We start from the raw sequence: 24,584 nt of genomic DNA on the forward strand, positions 1-24,584 counted from the left end.
AGGCGTTTGTGTGTTGGTGTTTTATGTGTGTGTGTGTGTTTGAACAGAAGTTTTTATCCTAAAACCTATACTTGGAAAGGCAAGTTACATGCCTCCAAGGCCTCCTTAATAATTGAATTTTAATAGAATTCCAGGTATAAGCACAATGTAAAATACCTTTCATATTATAATGCTTTTGCCAAGTTATATAGTGTTTGTATGATGGATCATGTTTTTTACAAAATTTTCTCTGTACTAATGCTACACATTCTGAGAAAAAACAAAAACAGTAAAACGAATCTCGTCCATGGTTTGAGTCATTAGCAGACAGGAAGATGGTAAGAATATTCCAAGCCTAAGCACTATTCCCTTAGGATAAAAATCTATAGCTACCTAAAAATAGATTACTTAGGCAGTTTTCTGGAAACTCAACTTTCTTTTATTGAAAGAATGGAAAGGTGAAGGAATTAGTGCAAAAAGCTTCTTGTTCCAAACATCCTTTGGCTTGAACCCTACTTGCAATAAGTTTATACGTGACACTTTTGAAAAGTATAGCATGATTCAGTTTTCCAGGCACCACAAGTTTTATTTTATGGGATTTTGAAGTTTATACTTATTCTACTCAAATGCTGGGATACTTTATTCACTGGTACCTGCTAAGGTAGAATGCAACGGGTGTTGCCAAGATAATCCTAGTGTCAGTAGTGGAAAATTCTTATTTGGGAATGACAGGACTGTTAAGTCTGCCTGTCTCTTCTGAGTACTCTGAGTATTATACCCATTTCTAGATCATTTGAGAAAGAACTATAAATGTCTTCTGAAAAAGTTCACTGTGTTTATGGTAATAACTGAGTTCTAGGATTTTTGCTCAACCAATGAAAATATAACTGATCTTCTGTTTCTTGTTCTTCCCATTTGTAAGAAATGCAGCTCTCACGACATTTATAATTCTCAACCCCACCCCAACCCCAAATGTGGCCTGCTAATGCATATTATTAGTATAATTATGTTAATGTTAGTAATAACAGACATTCATTGAATGTTTGACATAATGAGTCACTATCCTTTTCTTTTAAAGTAAATAATCCTATTTAATCCTCAGAGCAATCCTAAGAGTTGATTATCATAGATGCTGTTATCCTCAGTTCAAGAATAAGCGCTGTGCTCATTTCACTTTATCACATGACATTGATGAGGGATGTCAGTACTTGCCCTTTTCAAGTAACAATAGATTGTTGAAGAAAAGAGTCTGAAAAATCGTTTAGTAGAATGCTCTCATTTTACAGGAGATAATTGAGGCCGTTTTCTCTCCCTGGATCTGAGATAAATTTTTTATATTAGGGGTGTCAAATTGTTCTTGTAGAGGGCCAGATAATGCATACTTTAGACTTCATCGACCATGGTCTTGGTCGCAACTATTCCACTCTGCTATAGTGCAAAAGCAGCCATAGACAAGATGTCAAAGAACGTGTGTGGCTGTGTTTCTATAGAACTTCGTTCACAGAAAACAGGCAGGAGGCTGGATTGACTCATGGGCCATAGGTTCTCGAACTTTGGCTTAAATTGTCAATCCGAAACGATCTATTTGCCACAGTTACTTAGTACCTTTACTAAAATATCTGTTAGACATTCTTTAATAGACGTATACTCTCTGGGTCATCAGTCTCATGATTTAAAGTATTGCTTGTGTGCCAATTCCTACATTTTTACATCCGATTTTCATTATTCCTATGTTTTGACAGGAATGTTTAAGTGCATGAAGTTTAAAAAGTTTGTAATCATCTTCTTCCTTACAAGAACCGTCCCTCCCAAAAGTGTCTCTTTTGTTTTCAGTTTTGACCTCATCACAGCCACTATAACAGGTTTTGCTAATTGCAAATCTACTATGTTACTCTCATTGTCAGGAAGGGAAAAATTTTCCTCTACCCCTCTAAGTTCTTTTGGCTGGTCTAATAATTGATACAAGGCAGATTAACAGGAGAAAAAAAAATTTAATTTTGTATGTGCAAAGGTACCCAAGAGTAATCAAAGCAGCCTGTTGATATACCCTTTTAGACAAAGAAACTTAGGCTTCAGTACTAATTAGTGAAGAAACTAAGCAGAGTGTGTTTACACAGACTTCTCGGCCCTGAATTCCCTGTCTCTGGCCGTAAGAATGTCTGTTTACCTCCTGGTACAGGGAGGGTGGCTTCCACATGGAAACTTATTTCCTGCTTTCGGTGGGACATAAAGGAGGCTCAGAGTGTCCTTGTACCCACTGTTTCTCAAGTAACTTTAATTCAAAACAATCAGTATGTCAAAGTGGTATATTTGGGGGTGCCCTGCCCTGAACCCTGTCATTATTTAAACCTTCTAGACACTCCTCATCCCCTCCTGGACAAAGCTCAGTCAGATCATAAAGCCTTGGGCTGTTCTGGCTCTTGCTTAATTTTATCATCCTTATTCTTCTTTCTTCACTGAGCAATTTGCCCTCTGGTAATACTGAACCACTATAGTTCTGCACATGTACTGTGTTACGTGACACATCTGTGTTTACTCTGGTGAGTTTTTCTACCTGAGACTCCATTCTTCTAGTGCTTGCTTGCTTGACTCCTATTATCCTTAAAGTATGAGTGACGATATTTTGTCTTGGAATCCTTCCTTTACATTCGTGTGCTCAGAGTCTTTTCCCCTTTTTCAAGACAGCTTGTGTAGGCATTCAGAAATGTTTACTGACTTGAATTTGCCTTGACATTTTCACTTACAAGTGTAGGTACATTAAAACAGAATCAGTTATTCTTAGAAATTCAAAGTGTTATAATGGACTTTTGTAGTGGTTTGCCCCAATGCATAGAGTGTCTTTACTTGTGAACTCCAAAAATACCTGTTTTTTAAAAAAATCAGAAAATGCTGATCTAAATGGCCTGCAGACAACCTTAATAATAATAGCAGTAATACATTTTATCATGTAAGATGAAATTTTGACAAGTCACTAAAATATGTAAAGATTATATACTAAACTCAGTGAAGAATCACACACCTGTGTTTTGTAACTTCTTCAGTGATTTGTTTTCTCTGACAGTTTTTCTCAGTTTTCTCAAACAGAAAAATAAGTAAATAAATAAATACAGAGTTAAATGTTTCAGATAATAGTAGCTAAACAAATCAGTGCTTCATATTGGGATTGCTTTTAACTTTTGGTTCTAAAATTTGTTACAGACGATACAGATGTTACTTAAGTTAATTGTAGTTGTACATAATGCTTCAGATAATTGTATTAATAGCAGAATACAGCAGTGGCAGAGTTATGTCCTTATAAGAGAGTCAATCTTGTGAAGTAATCTGAAAAATGTTCATTTTATGATTTTTTTACATGTTTTAAAGTAATACTCGGTTTTTCTATTGATTGTTTAAAATATGAAGTTCTCAAGTCCCTCCCATCAGGAAGCTTGCACAAGCCTCTTAGATAGCCTCATCCACCAGAGGGCAGACAGCAGAAGCAAGAAGAACTACAATTCTGCAGCCTGTGGAGCGAAATCCACATTCACAGGAAGATAGACAAATGAAAAGGCAGAGGACTATGTACCAGATGAAGGAACAAGATAAAACCCCAGAAAAACAACTAAATGAAGTGGACATAGGCAACCTTCCAGAAAAAGAATTCAGAATAATGATACTGAAGATGATCCAGGACCTCGGAAAAAGAATGGAGGCAAAGATGGAGAAGATGCAAGAAATGTTTAACAAAGACCTAGAAGAATTAAAGAACAAACAAACAGAGATGAACAATACAATAACTGAAATGAAAAATACACTAGAAGGAATCAAGAGCAGAATAAATGAGGCAGAAGAACGGATAAGTGACCTGGAAGACAGAATGGTGGAATTCACTGCTGTGGAACAGAATAAAGAAAAAAGAATGAAAAGAAATGAAGACAGCCTCTCAGACAACATTAAATGCACCAACATTCACATTGTAGGGGTCCCAGAAGGAGAAGAGAGAAAGGACCCGAGAAAATATGTGAAGAGATTATAGTCGAGAACTTCCCTAACTTGGGAAAGGAAATAGCCGCCCAAGTCCAGGAAGTGCAGAGAGTCCCAGGCAGGATAAACCCAAGGAGAAACACGCCGAGACACATAGTAATCAAATTGACAAAAGTTAAAGACAAAGAAAAATTATTAAAACATGAAGTTCTCATTCCATTACTTTGATCTTTCAAATAAGGATCTGAAAAAAAAAAGTATATACAAATGTAACATTTTTACTGGTACTGTAAAACTCATTTACTTTTTAATTCTTTGAATCAATAGAAACATTTAAACATTTTCTATGGTTGATATTTTAATACAAAGTACTATTTTATTTACTACCTTTTATTAAATGCCATTATTTCCCAACCTACTAGCTTTGCTGGTATTTTATTTTGTTAAGATTTACAAATGAGCTGTTAGGCATTTGCTCTCAGTTTCCATGATAGCTTAAAACTTAGTTTCTATTCATCAGAATTATGAGTTGAATTTCATGATGGCATTGATTTAAACTTGTTCTAAAACAAAGGGATTTAATATTAAAAGCTTGTTCTTTTTTTCTTTTTAGAAGTACAATTTATTAAATTAATTTTCGTTAATAAAATCCATGTAATTCATAAGTAGTTGAAGTGAGATGAAAGTTTTTCTGAAGTTTTTGGGGCTTTTTTATCTTTAAGATAAACTCTTACTTTGATTTGCATAGTATTGGCCAGTTTCATCAATTTTTAGATTACCCTGGTATTTCTTTTGAAAAGTGATGTTTTGAAGATGTTAGGCCTCATTCATACAATTTACTTTTCTGTACACATATGTTGATAATTTTGCAGTATCTCTTGTGTGGATTCAAAGAACCTCTGGTCTATCTACCAATTCTTTCTAACTCAATTATTTGATAATTACCAGAACTTTCATTTTGACCATCCTTCCTTCTACTTTGGTGGGCATTAAGCAATGCATTACTTGGATATATACATAAGCTTCACAAATTGACTTCTTTCTTAGTCAAATAAACAAAGAGTTTGTTTTCCCTTCTACCGCAAATCCTGACTCCCTTCTCAGGCCTTCCTGTGAACATGGACTCTGGAATGAGACAGAAGTGTTAAATGTGGTGTTATGGAACATTCCTGATGTTTTAAAGAATGTTGTACATGATATTAACTATTGTCCTTTAATTAATGTACCTGTCCTCAGTGACAAGTGAAAAATCACATTTTATAATATAAAAAAGTAATTGGAGTTCATTGGGGACCAGGGGGTATATTAAATGGTTACTAAGACAAATATAAAGCATGTGTAGAATTAATGTAGAAGACATGAGGCAGAGAGAAGCCTTTTCCAAACTCTGAGTGCCAGAAACCTCGCCCACCCACAAAGCCATGAAGTTATCCACATGTTAAATGTTTAAGCAGTTTACTATTTTATAGGAGTGAATTTGCTACCTTAGAAAAAGATGAAATTACATTCTTTTTTTGGGGGTGGGTGAGTAGGAAGAGATCCATATCTTTTTCGTGTATGTCTGAAAAAGAACATTTAGAAATGGCATCCTAACTGGGGAATATTGTTTTTCTTATAATTTACATGTAGTAAATTAGTGAATGGTGCAAAAAGAGACCAAAGAATATGTATTTGGTGTAGCTATAAGCAAATCTGCAGAACTCAACCTAGATGAAATGTTTTGCTACATTTCAATGGATACAAGTGCTTGTATCCTGTCCAAACTGTTTATTAAGGCAAAAACATTTACATTTCTTGAGTTATGACCATTTTGCAACCTTCTGCTACAGTTGTATAAATCTGTCCTGTTTTTAAAATGAAAGTTGATTGTATTGTACCAACTCAATATTTTCCTGGACCTCATAAGTAGCTGATGTATTTTAGAATTCAAAATTAGTAGCACAGTGTTATGTATATGCTTATATTTTACGTTATTGATATTAGGAAGTACATCTGCTGGAGATTATCTTCCGGTTTTTATGATGTCATCAGGCTTTCTCACATGGTGAAAGAGAATTTTGAGATGCATCCTACTTCTTCATGCTCGAATTTTATCAACCTGATTATATACATTTCATAAGGTCAATATCCGTATCTGTTTCTTTAAAAGTGACATATGTCAGCTACAATAATATTTAGCACATACTAAGTATTTAGAAAAGCTGTGTTATTCTCCTGTGTCACACTACTTTGTCTTAAAGTTTCCCTGTAATTTAAGTACTTGGTTTGGTGGTATGAAAAAATTAATAAACATAAACCTCTATTAAAAAGAATTAGGAGACCAGAAGGGGGAGCTCTCATGCCCTGAGATTATAGCAGAGCCCGACAGGAAGAAGAAACACTCCTCTTTCCTGGCGAAGACTCAGTGAATGGAAAGTCAGGGACTCTTTGTTTACTACAGCCCTCCAACTTCCTTTCCCCCTCAATAAAAGCCTTCTCCTTTTCTTGCTGTGTGAGAATTTGCACATGGCTCACCATGGTTACAGACACCGAATCACAATTCTCTGATGATCCCAAATGAATAAACCCGTCTTTGTTTTAGGTCAACAATGGGGTAAATAGGCAGTTTGAAGGTATATAAATAGTTCGCCCAGAGTTCACTTTTACGCATTATTTCCTTAATTTATGGAATCTCCGGTGAACAGAATTGACTTACTGATTTTTTTGAGTGCCGTTAACGTTTTTTCTTTTCAAGGAGCTAGGATATGTTGAATCTTACAGACCTATAGCTGGAGTGAAAGCCTTCCATTCCTAGTTTAGAATCTCATGACTTGGTGAGAACTTTTAAAAACTATTGTACATGTAGCGTGTCCTTCAGTTCAACCTAGATGTTCTATGCTACAACATCTGTTTCTGTAAGAAAAATTAGCTTCTATGTCATTAGTAAATAAAGGAGTTAGGTCCGTTTAATGTGAAGTTGCATCAGCGCGTGTGCAGCTTTTCCTAGATAGAAACAGCCAGAAAAACAGGAATAGAATTATAACCTTGGGAGGAAAGAGAAATACCCTCAACTCAGCTGCTGCCCTGGAAGCAGAAGCCTTTGACGTTAAAAAAAAAAAAAAAATTTGATGTATTAGTTTCTAAGAGAAGTGCAGTCAAACATTCCTCTGTGTTTATGGATTTGGATATTGTTTTCTCATAATTCAGTCTTTTTTTTTTTGCTTTGTGTTTTAAAATCTATGTTCTTAGTAATAAGGTTATGGTTATTGTAAGTTTTGTTTTTTATTATGTACTGTTTTTCTTTATCTGTATCAATGTTTGTTTTTTTGGTCTTAACCCTATTATATTGCTACAACCTTCATTTTTGGTAGTATTTGCATGGTATGCCTTTTCATACCAGTACATACATAAATGTCTAATGAAAACTATCTTATCCTGTAAAGTACATACTTTCAGGATAGTTTTCATTAGACATTTATATTATAACTAGCATATAGTTAGATTTTTTAAAAAATCCAATCTGATAAATCTGTCACTTAAGAAAGAGTTAAAAAGTGTTACATTTATCTTTATTATTTTTATATTTGGGATTCTTTCTACAAGCTTATTTTTTTTTTGGTTATTGCTGTTGGCCAATTATTTTGTTTGCTACTTTACTTTCCTCCTATGCTTTGTTGCATTGATACAAATAATCCTTTAGCCCCTCTGCAAGTTTGGAAACTATACAGTATAATTGTATATAGCTTTAATTAAATAGCATTACTTTTTTTTTTTTTTTTTTTTTGCGGTACGCGGGCCTCTCACTGTTGTGGCCTCTCCCGTTGCGGAGCATAGGCTCTGGACGCGCAGGCTCAGCGGCCATGGCTCACGGGCCCAGCCGCACTGCGGCATGTGGGATCTTCCCAGACCGGGGCCCGAACCCGTGTCCCCTGCATCAGCAGGCGGACTCTCAACCGCTGCACCACGAGGGAAGCCCCAGCATTACTTTTAATATACATAATTAGCTCTAATTTCTAATTAGGTCTCTAATTTCTGTCCTTCAAAAAAAAAAAAGATTCACACTTTATCTGTTGAATGTTCTCATTTCAATATAATCTTGTCTCGAGTTTTAGGTTTACCATTTTTTTAGACTCCCAGAGTTATAATTTATTTTTACAATTAATAGTTAATGTAATTAACTGGTATTTAAAAAATTAATTTTGGGCTCTGTTGTAGGACACTCTTTAAGGAAAATTAAAAATGAGTACCTGCTCCCAGCTCTGACTTCCCCGAGAGGTTCCCCAGCTCCTGGCAGCATGCATTTCCTCCTGGGCCAACCCTAATGGCAGTTTCCTGGCGCAGAGCTCATTCCCAGTTGTAACATAGTCATCGTTCCTTCTCTAATTAATGCATTACCAGCATTTCCACTCTTTCATTTCTGTGCATTTTAAATTTCTGTACAGGCTATAATTGCCAGTTATAGTGGTCTTTTCTTTTCTGCTCCTTGTGCTAGTTTTACACAAACCGTCTCCCTACCAACCACCTCCCTTACTTTAGTGCAAGATTTTTCTGAACTCAAATTTTGTCAGGAAGACTTGTATTACACAAGAAATGTCTGTCTGTCTAGCTATCTATCTAGGCTGGCAGTAAGGTTGCCCAGGTTGTGTATTGCAAAATTCTAGGGCATTCCATTCAGTTAAGGTATGTTGGGCAAGGTGGCCGCTAGCATTTCATGGTATCTGAATAGTACAGGTAATCGCACAGTTAAAAGAGTTAAACAGTCCTCTGAGGCTTTTAACTCCAAACAGTATTTAACTCCAAACAGTAGTATTGTTCCCCAGCCCAGCTGGTATGGGGCTAAGTAGTGATCGGGCCATATGGGCTCCGGAGAGACTCTTACCCTCAGCCTGTCCCCTGGCTTCAGATACATACCGTGACTGCAGTTTCCAAAATTGCCTCAGTGTTGGGGAATTAGCCTGCTTTTTGTAGCAAGCACACCACAGCAATTTTAGGTTCAAACTCCTAAGAGTAGAAGCCTTTATAGCACTAGTTTGACCAACTTTGTGAAAAGACTACAGGGCAGGGAAAAAGGCAGGGCAGAGGTGGGAGTGTCTTCTGCTTTAGCTCCTGCGCTCATCATCTCACATGAGTTTAGGGGCTGCTTTTTTCTCCCCACTTCTCCCTCTGCCTTGGTTTCTCAGGGGTGAGGGAAGGAGATCACAGAAGGTGGTATGTGAACCATCCTTTCAGAAGGCTTCAGCTGCAAATAGGGACAGACATCTTTTGCAACAGCTGATAGTCATTAGCTTCCAGGTACCAGCAAGGGGAACACCTGGCTATAAGGTGAATTACTTTGAAGGAAGGTCTAGTATTTATAGTTCATTCACAATTCTTCCAGCCTGGGTGTGGTTTACCAGTCAGGAGTTAGTTTTACCATAAGTAATACTACCTGGTAAAAAAGCTGAAATTTCACTTTCATAAGTTTTTAGGGAAACAGAGCTTAGGGGAAGGTGAGCCCAGGGTTTCAGGGTTACATGGTCTTTTCTTCAGCTATTCAGCAGATAGAAAAACCTGAAAATTATTCTTTCTGCTTTTTATCTTCCAAAAAAATTGTTTTTTGCTTTTCTTTGTTCTTTTGGTTTATGAATTGGACATTTTTAAGGAAAAAAGTCTTTATTGTTACCTTAGATTTCAAGAGGTAGCAGCTATATGTATATGTTTTCAACTGACTATATTTAATGAAAAGTTCCAAGAAAGTTACTGAATATCTACTAAATTAAAATACATTGCACATTATCTCAATTATCTTTAAAAATGGATGTTATATAAGCAATTTTCCCTGGAAAAGCAAAATGTAATGGGTGAAAAAAACCCCTCTCATTCCCTTGTTTTACAGAAAGAACACAATAAGATGTTTTGTTGTCTGTTGTCATAAAGAGCACATTTCCATATGAATGAGCAGAGAGGAAAGGATTAGTATAAGATTGGTATAAGGGATTAGTATTAGTATATAAGGTGGAGTATATTATAAAATGCTCCTAGTTAATAAATACACAAAATTGAACAAATAATTCTTAAGTTTTAAATTTTTGATATTGCAAAAGAATACACATATTTCTTTATGCTCATTGTATATGTACATTTGCATTTCAAATAGGTTATTTTGAAGCTATTGTTGTGATTTAGGTTTTTATATCCCATGAAAGACAGACAGTATTGTATCATCTCAGTAGTAGTAGTTTGCAGCAAAGAGCACAGATCTCCCTGAGACCTTAAATTTAAATGAAAAATAATGCTTAAAAAATAGTCACTTGAATAATTTCAAGAAAAACACTAACACTGCTAAAAGAATTCTATATAAAATTCTTCTGGATTTACTTTAAGGAGTAGATTATTATTAAATTCCAATTATTACTCTGAAAGGGATTCTTCTAAAAAACTTTTATTTGGATAAGCAGTCCCTTATATTTTATTGTTATTGTTAATTTCTTAACCTATTTATTTCTATCTAGCCTAGTTTCAAGTTGCAAATTAGGAAGTAAGTTGAAAGAATTGATGAAATCATATATTCTTTATACCAATATACTTGACTGTGACACAAATTGAAATAGAATATTAGCATTTTATACTTTTCAATTAGTGTTTACTATATCTGTATTTATAAAGGATGATTCATTTTATTAAGTACTTAGGGGTTGAAATGATTAGAAGTTAATAAAATGATAAAAATAATTTCAATATTATATGTGTTTTAAGCTTCTTTAATGTCATACTTTTCAAGGGAAACTGAATGGTACTCTGATTGTTACCTTTTATATTATTTTGCAGGTGCAATTTCTTGATTATGAATCAGTACCATTTGGTCAGAAAATGGAAAACCTAATGCAGATTAGAGAATTTGCCAAGGAAGTGAAAAAAAGAAATATTTTATTATATGGCCTTCTCGTATATTACCCACAGGTAGGTAAAATGTTGGTCTCTTCAGATTGTATGTTTTTTAGACTACAGTTTTATTGGTGGGAACCTGATTTTGTTAAAAGCAAAGAAATATTAAAAAAAAAATTGGGCTGGTAAATTACTTATCTATTCATGTTCTGCAGCAGGTAGAAACCCTTGACTCTAAGGGAAAATTAAAAATCAAAACAAGTGTTTTGATTAGGGGGAATAAAAAAGATGAAAATTGACAAAGATCTCACACTAGGTAGCCCACATAAAATTGCCAGATATGCAAAGAAAAATACAGAATCCCCAGTTAAGTTTGAATTTCAAATAAATAATAATTTTATTTTTAATTCCAATTTTGGAATTTGAAATTTGAATTTCATATTTAACTGGACTCTTGTATTTAACTGGCAACTCTAAGGTCACAATCTTAGCCGTTTGTATAATTTAAAGTTGTTTATTCCTTTAATGCTGTGCTAAAGATGTTGGTAATCAAGACTTTAATCATTTGAAAGCAGTGGCTGGCATTTGGGTTACATGAGGGCATGGTATTTAACTAGACAAAAACTTACTGTCGCTGTCTTTTAATAGCGAGTTACTTAAGCTGAAGGCAAAATGAATTAGCATTCTAGATTCTTTGTGCAGAGAAATGCTATTTAAATCAAACTGTTTGGAGAATCTGTTAGAGAAGATGGCTTTGCCCTTTGTGCATAGATACCTTTCATAGAACTTGCAGAAAGCTTCATGGTGTCTTAGAGCTGTACCACATAGGAGTCAAGGAAGTAAGATAGTCAACTGCTTTTGTTTCTAGTGGTCTGGAATAAAAGTGATTTGGTACTATATGGTTGATGAATAACAGCTATTGTTTATGAAATATTTAAGGTGCCTTTTTAGCCTGAAGGTAACAACATTTCTTTTGAAACAAATGGATTTTCGTTGAATATAAGGGGCATCTTTTAGCCAGTTCCTTGGTTTTCTTTAACTTTGAGGTTGTTTCCTCTGCTTCTGACAGAGACAAGCATGACCTCCAGTTGGTCCTAAGGACAAGGCAAAATTTAGTTCACTTAGGATCATGGAATTGTAAAATGTTAGTGCCGTATGGTTCCTGAAGTCAGCACAACCAAGGCCTAAAGAGAGACATATAGTTGCCCAAGGACATAAAACTGGCAGAGTAAGAATAAGAACTCAGGTCTGTATCTTCCTTCAGGAATGTTTCCTCTTCAATACTGTCTTTGGTTGTACCCTAGATTAACGTGGTGGGAAAAAGAAATCAGTTATTTCTCTTGTGCCATGCAAAGGAGTCATGGACTAATGCTATGCTATACAGGTATAAAATAGTGTTCACTCAGGAAAGCCTCAAAAGCTGGGGAATGGTAGAGCACACACAGTTCTGGACCTCTCTTTGTCCTATGATTTAGACTAAGCACAAAGGGTCTGTAGCTGACTTTCTAGTGGAGGGTCTGGTTGCCAGTTGAAATGGAGCATGGAATTTCAGAGAAAAAGTATGTTTTAGCGTAAGTATGTCCCAAATGTTACATGGACCATATTTGCACAAAAAATTCTTTATCGTTATTCTGAATTTCAAGTATAACTGGGCATCTTGTGTTTTATTTGCTAAACCTGGTAACACTTGTAGAGTTCATATTTACATAAAAGCATTCATTTTTTTCACACTTGACGTGTTCTACCCTTTTATGGAATGGAGTACGGTGAGTATCTATGTGACTCTGTACCTATGAAGGCTCCCTGATTGGAAAAGTAGCCTTGTGGAAAAGGAGGAGCCTTTGCAGCCCACTGCTTGGTATCTGACTGCTCTTTTTAAGGACACTTGGACCTGCTAAGCCAGCTGTCTACTAAGTTACCAAAAGTGGCAAAAGGTGGTCCTGCAAGCCCTTCAGGATATGTCTCATTACTTTAGGATGCAAAGATAGTTTACTTAGGTGTTGCTTGTCTCTTCTTAACATTTCAGTAATGATGTTTCAAGTATGTGAAAATGTTTAAAATGAAAGGTTTACTTTTGTCCTTAAAGACACAGATGTGAATTGACTTTTACTAGCCCAACACACTGTCCAATACATAATTCCACCTTAAAGAGCATTTACTAAGAGATCCTGGGATGTTTGTTAGATATGCCATTAAAAAAGAGCTGTGGTTAAAAATTTGGAGAGGCAGCAGTGAATAGAGTTAAACAGACTTCTTTAATGAGGGCTTCTCACAAATCCTTAATATACTGATGAGCATTTCATATCTCCAACCTGGGGACAAGGGCTATGCCATTTTCCATTTTCTCCTGTAATCCTTTAACCATAGATAAATCATGGGACTAATGTTCCCTAAAAGAAACTTTGAGAAACACTCCTCACAAGTATACCGTTAAGTAAAGAAAGCACTACCTCTGTACAGTCTTTTTCTACTTCAGTACTAATTTTTCCATTTAGTTAAAGCAGTACTTCTAAAATTGAGTGCCTCCTTGACACTGCAAACAGCAAGGATATGAAGATGTATAAGGTGGAGCTTTCATTCACTGTTTAGTGAAGAGTGTTGGTCTGTGCTTCCCACTGTGCTGTGAGATACAACTTTTTGTAGTGTTCATACACTGGACTTGTTCCCTAAATCTAATTCATCTCTGTAAGAGCCATTAGGTGTTTTGTAGGTAGTTATTATGTATGCTTCTAAGTCTCTGAACAGTGAAACCTTTCTAGATTTTTTTTTAAAACTATTTTTTGTAAGACACTAGCATCAGGTGCCTCTTCTTTGGATAGCTTTTCAGTTTATTGATAGCCCCTCCTCGGAAGAGAGAATGTATTGAATTGACTTCTGTATCTGTGTTACACATATGTTCTTTCTGGCTTAATGAAAACCTCCCTTGTTATGTATGTGATATTTCTGTTAATGCAGATAGTCTTGATATTTGGCCGCACCTTCACAGTGTCGATGTATATGATGTTTATAGTTAAATAGAATTACGTAGGCTTTTTTCTTTTGAAACACATGATGCTATTAAACCTCTGTTTGTGTTTGTATAGAGTTCTTTTACACACATGTATGGGAGTTTTTGTGTTTGGCAATTTTAAGCTGATTAGTTTTATTCTATTATTTCAGTCTTTCATTGTCTTTTTTGATCTAGATTATAGCATATGATTAATTAGCTATAGTTTTCTTGCATCATATAATTTACAAATTAGATGTCATCTATATTTTGTATATACCTTTAAGGAAAAAATAGATTTAGATAAAGCTAAGGATTGATTCCTTCCTTAGTATCTGTAAATGTTCTACAATGTTGTCTGTGATCAATTACTGATAATTTAATAATTCAGTCACTGACAAATGCATCTAATTTTATAATAGCTCAACTCAGTTTCTCCATATTTTCTTTACTGATATAAGAAACTTTAACAAATACTTTACTTAACTCTAGATAAGCTTTATGTGTGCGTTTTTTCTGCCTTTGAGAGAGATTATTTGCTAAATTATTGAATATGCTAGTTTCTTATCTATATCACCATAGTAAGGCACTATTAACTTTTTTTCCCAAAATTGACTTTAAAATATTCTAGTGGCCTCAAAAAATTAATAATTTAAAATGAGCTCTTCGTGGGTAGCTTAAACTTAGAGTTATAGATCAAGTGACAGGCTTCACTGTGTATATATATGTATCTATACATTTATATACACACACGTATATAACTATAAGTAAGAAATATTGGACCATAGTATAAAGTTTTCTAATGTTATCATCCAGTTTTCAGTTCCTCAAGTTGTAAACAAATCAGGAAAGATTTGAAATTTATGCTCTAGACTAGAAATGTAGCATAAAGCTTGCCTTTACAATTTGTTGAATGAATTTAAATCAGGTCCTATCCCTTTTTAAAAAATACCATACAAAAATAACTATGAATAATTAAAACCAGTTTTTATAGTTGAGTCTATATAAAGGATCTTAGTCCCTTTTTAAGTGTTACTTTAAATAATTCTATGCATAAAATATTATTCTTCATCCTGTTAATCCAGCTTTGTTATGCAAACCATCATTGAGGTCCATGATATAAAATTATGTGTTTGGGGAACATGTTTTAGTTATTTGAAAATCTGTATCTGATAATATGGCAGTGAACATATACAGACTTAGTATTTCTGTCATGAGCTGTTCAAGCCAGTAGCTTACAGTTTACAGTCTTAATTTTGTTGAAATCTAAAATATTTTTATGATAACTTTGTTTTTTAAGGCAAATATTTGTGAGTTTATATTTTAAAATAATATTCCTTAAAACTGTGATAGTAAGTAAACTGTTTCCCTGAGTTCTGTGAGCCATTCAAGAAGCGGATTGTAGGAACCCCGTGACCTATAGCTTGTTGGTCAAAAGTACAGATGGCATCCGAAGTAGAAGTCAGCCTGGTGGGACTGAGCCCTTAAGCCTGGGGTGTGTGGTCAGTGCTAACTCCAGGTAGTGAGTGTCAGAACTGTTTAGTGTGGGAAAAATAAAACACACATTTGGTGGCAGAAGTGTTGAGAACAGAAAAACAATCTTTAGGCCAGTATAAAACTTGCTGTATCTATTATCTACCCAATCCCACCGGAGGTTTTCCAAATTGTGGACATTCTTTCAGCTTAGGTGCCTAGTGAAAATGTTGTGAATCAGCGTCCCCAGCAAACTAACAGTAAACATGTAGCATGAAAAAGAAATTAGACTCTGTTGTCACTGTAATACAACTTCAGCTATACTGACCATTTTACAGGTAAAACGTCTAGGTTACAACGATATTATTCCTTTGATTAGTAACTTTTTTGTACAGACATTACAACATTGAATAATCCACTCAACTGATTTTTGCACTCAGCTTTACTTATCCACCGTCTTCACAAAGATATCATGAGACATCTTATTAGGTGTTTTCCTGAAGTCCAGATCTGAGATTTGTACAGCTGTCCCTTGCTTGAGTGATCTGCTGGTATTCTCAAAGAAAGAAATAAGTTTAACTTGTTTAAATGAACATACATTCGACCCCACTAATAAATGATTGATTTTCTACGCCAGTAGCTTTTTAAACACTTTTAAAACATCTTAGAAAAATCCCCAGCTGACAATATTATAGTCACCTGAGGAATTAAATATACAGATTCCTAGTCTGTACCTCCCTGACTCTATTTCAAGAGATCAGGGATATCCCTGGGGCTCTATGTTTCACAAGCTCAAACTGTGATGAAAGTTTAGTATGAGCCAGATTTAAATGACTGATGCAGGTCAGTGGTCCTTCATTACACTGGCATGTTGGAATCACTGATTTCCCTTTGTAATCTGTGTAGGACTGTCACATCAGTGGAAGCTCTGATATACCAGGTGGTATAATAGAATGTTGATTAAGTTTGGTAAGGGAGTGAAGAATGGCCATTTGAAATAGTTTCTCAGGTAACTGAAATCATGTCTTCGTGTTCATTAAGGACAACTGTTCTAAACACTCAAAAACTCTCAGTAAAATAGGGCAGTTATATTGATAAACATAATTAGTTGGAAACAAAAAAAGTGTATAATTGATTGTTTAAAAGATGGATTTTGAAAAGGTATTTTGTAGCTTTATAGAATTAAGAGTCATAGAACCAAGATTGGATACTAGCTAGCCAGGAACAGTACAGTTAACAGAAATGCTCAACCATCCTGTGGGACTGTGCTAAGAAAAATGCCTCCCATCCCTGATTCTGCTTATATAATATGCCAGGGAACCATGGGTAGGAACTCTACCATAGCTGATCCATAAAATGAAGAGTCTCTTCCCTAGATCTAGTCTCCTTGTTCTGGCACCACTTCCACCTTCTAAGTCTCCTCCATGTGCATGATAGAATCTATAGAATTATGCTACAGAATCGGGGGAAATATAGCTTGGTTTTTTCTCTGTAGTCTCTATAGCGCAGAAATGAAAGATGCGCTGTGGTTAGGGAAGGCATTGCTTGCGCCACTTCGCAATATCAGCCCCATCTATGTTATAGAATCCTGTCTTAGGTTGGAATGAAATCAAACAGAGCACCTTTAACCTGTGTTTACATTCAAGGGCTTGTTATTTGTCTATATCCAGGCTTTCCATATGGTGTCTGCCACAAATATACATTTTTAAATACAATTTGGCATATGAACTTTTATAATAATAAAATTTGCAAAGTCTATAAAGTTTATCTGTAGCAGTTTTGTATTTAATCTGTGCATTTTATGTACTCAGGGCTTTAGAGATGAGTCACACAGGTTCATGGTTAAAGAGTTTCCTAAAATGATTATAACTGATTATTTCTTACCTTGAATTAGTATCTTCCCCTTAACTGAAAAACAAGGTATATGACCCTGAACAAGGGATGTAAGTTTTCTAGGCCTTGGATTCTCCATTTTAAAATGCAGAAGTCAGAACTTCTGTTTGAAAGCGTTTGTCGGATGAGAAAGAGGAGACATACGAGGTGTGCAGGCTGTGTCATGTGGTACCATCAACCATCTCTCACTCTGACACGGGAATTCTAGAACTGGGCCTGGGTTTTCTTTCCTCTCCCTATGTGACCATAAACTTCACCTATACTATTATTTCCTTTATTTTATTCAGAATTACTCATTGTTTGTGTATTTTGTTCTAGTTCACAGAGGGAACTGTTCTCCTTTTTTTGTCAGACACCTTAATAAAGTAGAAGACAAGGGTGGTGCCTTAGTCTGTTCTGCTGCTATAGCAGATAGCATAGGTTGGAGGCTGGAAGAGTGAGATCAGGGTGCCAGCGTGCTTGAGTTCTAGGGAGTTGTTGGTTGCAGAGCGCTGTTTTCTTATTGGATGCTCACAGAGCAGGGAGAGGGTGAGACCTCTAGAGACCTAATTCTATGGACGAGGACTCCAATCTGATGAGTTATCACCAACTGAAGGTCTCTCTTCCTAATAGCGTCACGTCACGTAGGAGTTAGGATTTCAACATATGAATTTGGAGGAGGGGCACAAAGATTCAGTCCATGACAGGGAAGGAATTAACATCCATTAGAGAAAGGTTAAGGGAAATATTAAATATGTTAGCACGTCAGGAGTATGTGCCGTTTATTATCTATTCCTTATCTTCTGTCTCCTTTCTTCTTTGTACTGTCATTTTACTGGGTTTGATACAGTGGGAAACAGGACTTTTGAAAGCAATAGTTGGCTTAGTGTTTTTGTAAGATGGGGCCATTGGAAAGGACTACATCAGGCAGAGCTACAGAAAACAAGTCTTGAAGAGGTCAGGGGTAAAACAGGGGAGCCCCTTACCTTCTCCCTGCTCCTGAATGCCACTGCTCTCTTCCTACAACTACTGCAGCTCTGGGAGGCATATAGAAAAAGGAGGAAAGTTACCAAAGCAGTTCTGTAATTTTTTCTTTTTTAAAAAACAATTGTTTGTAAAAGACTTATGAGGATCTTTTTATAAACCTCCAAAACAGGATGTGAAATGGTGAAATGAAGTTGTTTGGCAAAACATTAAATTAGATAAAGATGTGTAAATTGTTCTTCTGTCCAAAGTGTAAGCAAGATCTCTCTACTTGATGAGTTAAGTGCTATTGTCTTTCTCTGTTGTCTGGGTTTTGAAGGTTTTGTGTGTACTATAAAGGACATCCAGAAAACATTCTCGACAATGAATCTCTTTGTAATTACTTCAGGTAAATTCAAAATAAAACATTAAGAACTACATGAACAGGTCCAACTGCTCTCGGATACCGTTGTGCCAAAAGACCTGAATTTGTAGGATGCAATTTACACCAGTCTTTCCTCTCAAATGCACCCCATTTGCTCTGTGTTCTTAGCCTTCAAGTGTGTGCGATCACTTGGAGAACAGATAGGTGCATGCTATCAAGTAGCAGAACACAGATTTGTTTTTAATGAAAATCTTTGGGGAGATTAGACTTAAAACTCTACTCCCTGCAGTGAGCAATTACTTGGAATTTAGCTGAATTATTTACTAAACTCACATTACTTTCCACGCCATCATACGGCATGTACACCAAACACGCAGCACCAAATCTGTTTACGGAAACCCATAATACCCTGTTCAGAGTAATCAGGCTTTTCAACGTGGGAATGTTGATGAGACTAAATATTTTTCACTTTCAAATTGTTTTGGCTTTTATTATTTAGATTTAGTCATTCTTTGGGAAAATAGGAAGGTTATGAAAGATAATGTCTCTTCAAAACTGTGTATTTGACGTAAAATAGCTAGCTAGTGGGAAGCAGCTGCATAGCACAGGGAGATCAGCTCGGTGCTTTGTGACCACCTAGAGGGGTGGGATAGGGAGGGTGGGAGGGAGATGCAAGAGGGAGGGGTTATGGGGACATATGTGTGTGTATAACTGATTCACTTTGTTATAAAGCAGAAACTAACACACCGTTGTAAAGCAACTATACTCCAATAAAGATGTTAAAACAAACAAAAAAACAACTGTGTGTTTGAAAAACTGAAACTATTTTCAGGGAGTTTGGTTAGCTTACTTGGCAGGCTCATCAGAGAGAGTAGCAATAAGCTATTATACTTAGACATATCTAAATGAAATGGATTATTACTTACAAACTTCCGCTACAGAACTCTCCTTCATTTTTTTGAATAAAAAAAGCAAAAGTATGAATGAAAAAGACCATGGAAAATTCTTAATGAACTAAATCCTTTGGACAATGTATTAGCTAACTATCACTGCATAACAAATTACCCCAAAACTTAGTTGCTTAAAACTACATATATAATCTGACAGTCTCTGTGGGTCTCTGGCTCTGGGTCTATCTCAAGGCCACACTGAGAATGGTCTGCTTCCTAGCCACTTAGCTGGCTGTTGAAAGGATTCAGTTTCTCTGGGCTGAGTCTTCAGTTCTGCACAAGCTCATGGTTGGAGGCCAGCCTCTATTCTTTGTCATGGGGGTTTGTCCATAGAGCATCCCACAATATCAGAGCAAGCAAGAGAGAGAACGAAGACACAAGTCACAGTCTTCTGTAAACATAATCACCAAGTGACATCCTGTCACTTTTATTGTATTCTGTTCATTGGAAACAAATGACAAAGTTTTACCTACACACAGGGAAGGTGATTTACATAGGTCATGGCTACCAGTAGGTAGTGATCGCTGGGAGCCATATCAGACGCTGCCACCACAATAATACCAGAATGCTAATATTACAGCCTAAAAACTATATTTCTTGCTACCCACTCCAAGCAAAGCAAGGGGTTTGTAACCTAAATAGGGCCAGAAATGTGTTAAGGTGAAAAACATGCACACAGATTTTACATATATATATATATATATATACGTACATACATACACACATACATATGATTACACAAACTTACTTTTTTCTTGACACTTGAATAGAGTAGTAACAGCTAGAGACAGTATAGCAGGGAAGTGGGGAGCCAACGAAATGGAAGCTTAGTTTTATGTTATCTGTACAATTTTAAAAAGCTTGATTTAGGTCAGATCCGCATCAAATAAATTAGGGAGCATATATTCATAGATAGGCTCTATTATTTCAGTTCAGGTTAGTGAAGCTAGTATTACAAAATAATTGCTATAAAATGGTGGCTTTGCATTTGAGGGAGTTGAGACTCATTACAGTGGAGCATATAACCCAGAAGTGTTGTGTCTCAGAGGCCTGAAAAACAGTTTCCAGGAAACAGAGTTGCTGTAGTAAGTCAGGAGAACTAGAAATAAAAAGAAGCCTGTGAATCTCACAACTGGAATCGTTTTGGTAATCTTCAGGGAAGATGTGTTTGTGGACTTGTAGAAAGCATTGAGAAACTTCATTGGGCGTTATCTGATTTCCTGTAAACTGTTTCTCCAGTAAAACTCCTGTCATATTACTAACATCAATGAAAAGTTGGAAATAGGATCTAACTTCATTCAATACCCAAATTCTGATATTTTAACTAATGAAATAGAAAAAAAAAATAGGCATGGCACATAGGTTGAGTAATTATTCCGTGGGAAGTGGAGAGTTTTCTAATGCATGTGGCATTATTTCAGCCCTTTGAAATAAAACATGTTGTGTGTGTGTGTATATATATATATATATATATATATATATATATATATATATATATATATATATACTGTTCACAGCAGTTTTATGTAGAATTTCCTTAAATAACATTAGAGGGAGGGAGATATCTTTCTCTGTTTATTTTCATTTTATGTAACTCTAATTATCCAAACTGCAGAAGCAGCTGTACAAAGAACTCTAAAATTGCAGTGTTTAACTGAATCAAGTGGAGAGAACATGATGTGTATGCTAGAGGACTTGAAAACATCAAGCAGAGTGGGAAGTGAAACTAGATAGAAGCAATGTGAAGTCAAGGTAATAAAGATTTAGCATTCAAAGCCAATGGCAATAAGTCTGAATACTTAGAAATATTTGGGGCCTATTGACTTTTAGATATTGCGCGTCATTTAGATTAAGGGTAACATTTCCAAAATCTGGGACTGTCTAAGGACCATGTTCCAGGAATGAGAGTTGGTTGTATGTAAATTCCTTATTCTCTGCCCTAAACCATCAGGATTTAGAAAAGATAATAGTTTGTAAATTTAGAACATGTGTTTATTGTCTCTGAGAATCCTATCAACATTTCTGATTATGAACACAAAGGAAGTATAGAGGGACCTTCTCCATTGAGAGTCAGGAAGCTATGAGTAATGTTTGGCATAAAGATTTGTGTATAGAAAACAGTGAAGTTTATTAGTTTTCCATCCATCTCATTACTCATCTTTGACAACTGGTAAGGAAATATATTTTAATTAAGCTTCAACTTTCTGTTACTGAATGCATAATGGCAATTATATACTAATGCTATTAGGAAATGAGTTGGTTTAATAACAAACATATCTACAATCACTCTTTTAGAATCTGGATTTTAATGGGCAGAAAAAGCACAGATGTTTTACAAAGACACCATTCATGATTATTATTATGCTTCGGTCAGTGTTTATATTTTGTATGTTTCTAATCACTATATCATGCTGAAATCCTATATAACGAAGAATATAAGGAAAGAATGTTCAAGAGTACCACAGACAATTTACCATTTTTTTCAGCTAAAATTATTTATTTTAATCTTTTGCATTTTTACTCTATTTCCTTTTCAAAAATACGATTCTCCATGTGTATTTATGGCCTAAAAGCTTCTGAATCGTAATAAATTTCATAACTAGGCTACAGATCTTCTGCTATATGGACAGACTTTTTACAAGGGGATTCAGGAACACAAGAATTTAACGTTTATTATAGGACATGCTGTACTTTTTTTTATTGTTTACCACAAAGACTTTTTCATTAAAAGATTCAAAGAGAGGAAATTTAATTTTTGTTCATAGGCTTGCAAGCTGAAATTTGGGCAATGTGAAATGTATTAAAATAGAGACCATTAAAGTAATCTATATACCACTTACTGGTAGTATGTCCTTACCTTTGGTTTGTAGGTTTGAGCCAATCTTATGCTCTATTCTTGATAGTGAAGTCAATTAAAAAAATTGATTCTCTAGTGAGGATATGCTGCTTTGAACAGATACCAACTACCAAATATCAAGTTACAGGCAAAATTATTAAATGTATAAATGAACAGATTTATGGTTTTCTAATGCATCTGTATTATACTGTATGTTTCTAGTTCCTTTCTAGTGAAAAGTCAGGCCATTTCTTATTTGTCTACTGGGTACATATCTTTGATTCTGACTTAATCTGTTTAGTTTTGAATTTTAAATAGGAATAATAAATTTGCTCAATATATGTATATACGAGGGTTTAAAATAATTGTGCTATATTCTTCATCATCTTAGTCCTTTTGTACCTTTATTAAATTTTTGACTTCATATTTAAGATGTTTTGATGCAATTAAGGATTTAGGCTCTTCAGAGAGGGTGGTCTCTTCTCCCTCTTTTAAGAAAGTCCAGCATTAACACAACATTATTAGTACTCTTTTGACCTTCAAGAGAAGAAATAGGCTAAAAACCTAGATAAGAAGTTGCTAAAAATCTAGTTACTGAATTCTCAGGTCCGGCCCATGATGAGAATAGGCATGACCCCTAAATCTAATTTTTTAGATGGAGATGTTACAAAATTAAAAAAAAAATACATACTGATCATAGAGCAACAATTAAAACACTCAGTGGCAAACATTTCTGAACGTTGATAGCAATTTCTATAATGAAGGCATTGCATTTACCCTAAAAAATAACCAGTTGAACAATTATATAAATGACTGGGAAGCAGCTTAATAATTTTCAACGAATGACCTGGTCAGTATGATTTCAAAAAGCCTCAGTCATATTTTCCAAAGTCGTGCTGCTTCTTTTATAGTTACCGTTTTTTCTCATAACCTAAAAGAACACCAGGCTTTGCCAGCACCATCACAAGAACGTGAGTTTTCTTCACAAATATCCTTTCTCAAGTCAAGTAGATCATAAGTGAATGCTTCCTACCTTTCCTCAAATTTTTACTGAGTGTTTTAAGGCCTTGGGAAGAAAGACAAGGTTTGTGGGTTGTTTTTTGTTTTTAAATATGTGCAAGGCCTTTTGTAAGGCATCTTGAGGAAGTCAAATGGTGGCTGAGACTTGACCTTCGCCCTCAGGGAGAGGTTATACTGAAGGAACTATATCAGGTTAATTAGATGTTATAAATGCATAACTTCTGCTTTTTAGAGCTTAATTATTTCCACAGGTATGTGTTTCCCAGTGGTTAGCTAAGCAATAACAAACGTGGCCCTTGTGGTAAGTTCATGACAATAATGGCTTTGGCCAAAATGTTCATTTGTTTTTTTCCATAAGTTGGCTCTAGTAGCGCTTACTTGTCTTTAACTTCATTGAAAACAATTTTATTAGCTTGTTTTGTGACAGCTGTCATATTAGCATGCATTTTCTAAGAAACTTATCAAAATTGATGAATTTTTGTATAGTCATTTTAATACTGAAGATGGGAGAAAACAACATTTTCGGCATATTATGCTTTATTATTTCAAGAAAGGTAAAAACGCAAGTGAAACACAAAAATCATTTGTGCAGTGTATGGAGAAGGTGCTGTGACTGATCGAACATGTCAGAAGTGGTTTGCGAAGTTTCATGCTGGAGATTCTCACTGGATGATGCTCCATGGTTGGGTAGAACAGTTGAAGTTGATAGCGATCAAATCAAAACAATAAATTGAGAAGAATCAACGTTACACCACGCGGGAGACAGCCAACGTACTGAAAATAGTCCAAATCAAGCGTTGAAAATCATTTGCACCAGCTTGGTTATGTGAATCACTTTGATGTTTGGGTTCCACATAAGCTAAGCGAGAAAAACCTTCTTGACCATATTTCCACATGCTACTCTCTACTGAAACGTAACAAAAACGTTCTGTTTTTAAAACAAGTTGTGACGGGCAATGAAAAGTGGATACTGTACGATAATGTGGAATGGAAGAGATCGTTGGGCAAGCGAAATGAACCACCACCACCACACCAAAGGCCGGTCTCCATCCAAAGAAGGTGATATTGTGTATATGGTGGGATTGGGAGTACTCTATTATGATCTCCTTATGGAAAACCAAACAATTAATTCCACCAAGTACCGCTCCCAATTAGACTAAACGAAAGCGGCACTCGATGAAAAGCATCCAGCATTAGTCAACAGAAAATGCATAATCTTCCATCATGATAACGCAAGACCGCATGTTTCTTTGATGACCAGGCAAAAACTGTTACAGCTTGGCTGGGAAGTTTTGATTCATCCGCCGTATTCAC

General features: G+C 35.5%; 1 protein-coding gene across 1 annotated transcript in view; it reads left to right on the forward strand.

The window, feature by feature from the left end:
- The window catches only part of CRPPA (CDP-L-ribitol pyrophosphorylase A), a 378,873-nt gene that overhangs the window by 163,747 nt on the left and 190,542 nt on the right, over positions 1–24,584 (forward strand). Inside the window, exon 9 of the mRNA XM_067746235.1 lies at positions 10,729–10,860. Within this exon, the coding sequence (XP_067602336.1) occupies positions 10,729–10,860 (132 nt within the window). The remainder of the gene's footprint in view (positions 1–10,728; positions 10,861–24,584) is intronic.

The sequence above is a fragment of the Pseudorca crassidens genome, chromosome 8, assembly GCF_039906515.1.
Source record: "Pseudorca crassidens isolate mPseCra1 chromosome 8, mPseCra1.hap1, whole genome shotgun sequence".
NCBI classification, from domain to species: Eukaryota; Metazoa; Chordata; class Mammalia; order Artiodactyla; family Delphinidae; genus Pseudorca; species Pseudorca crassidens.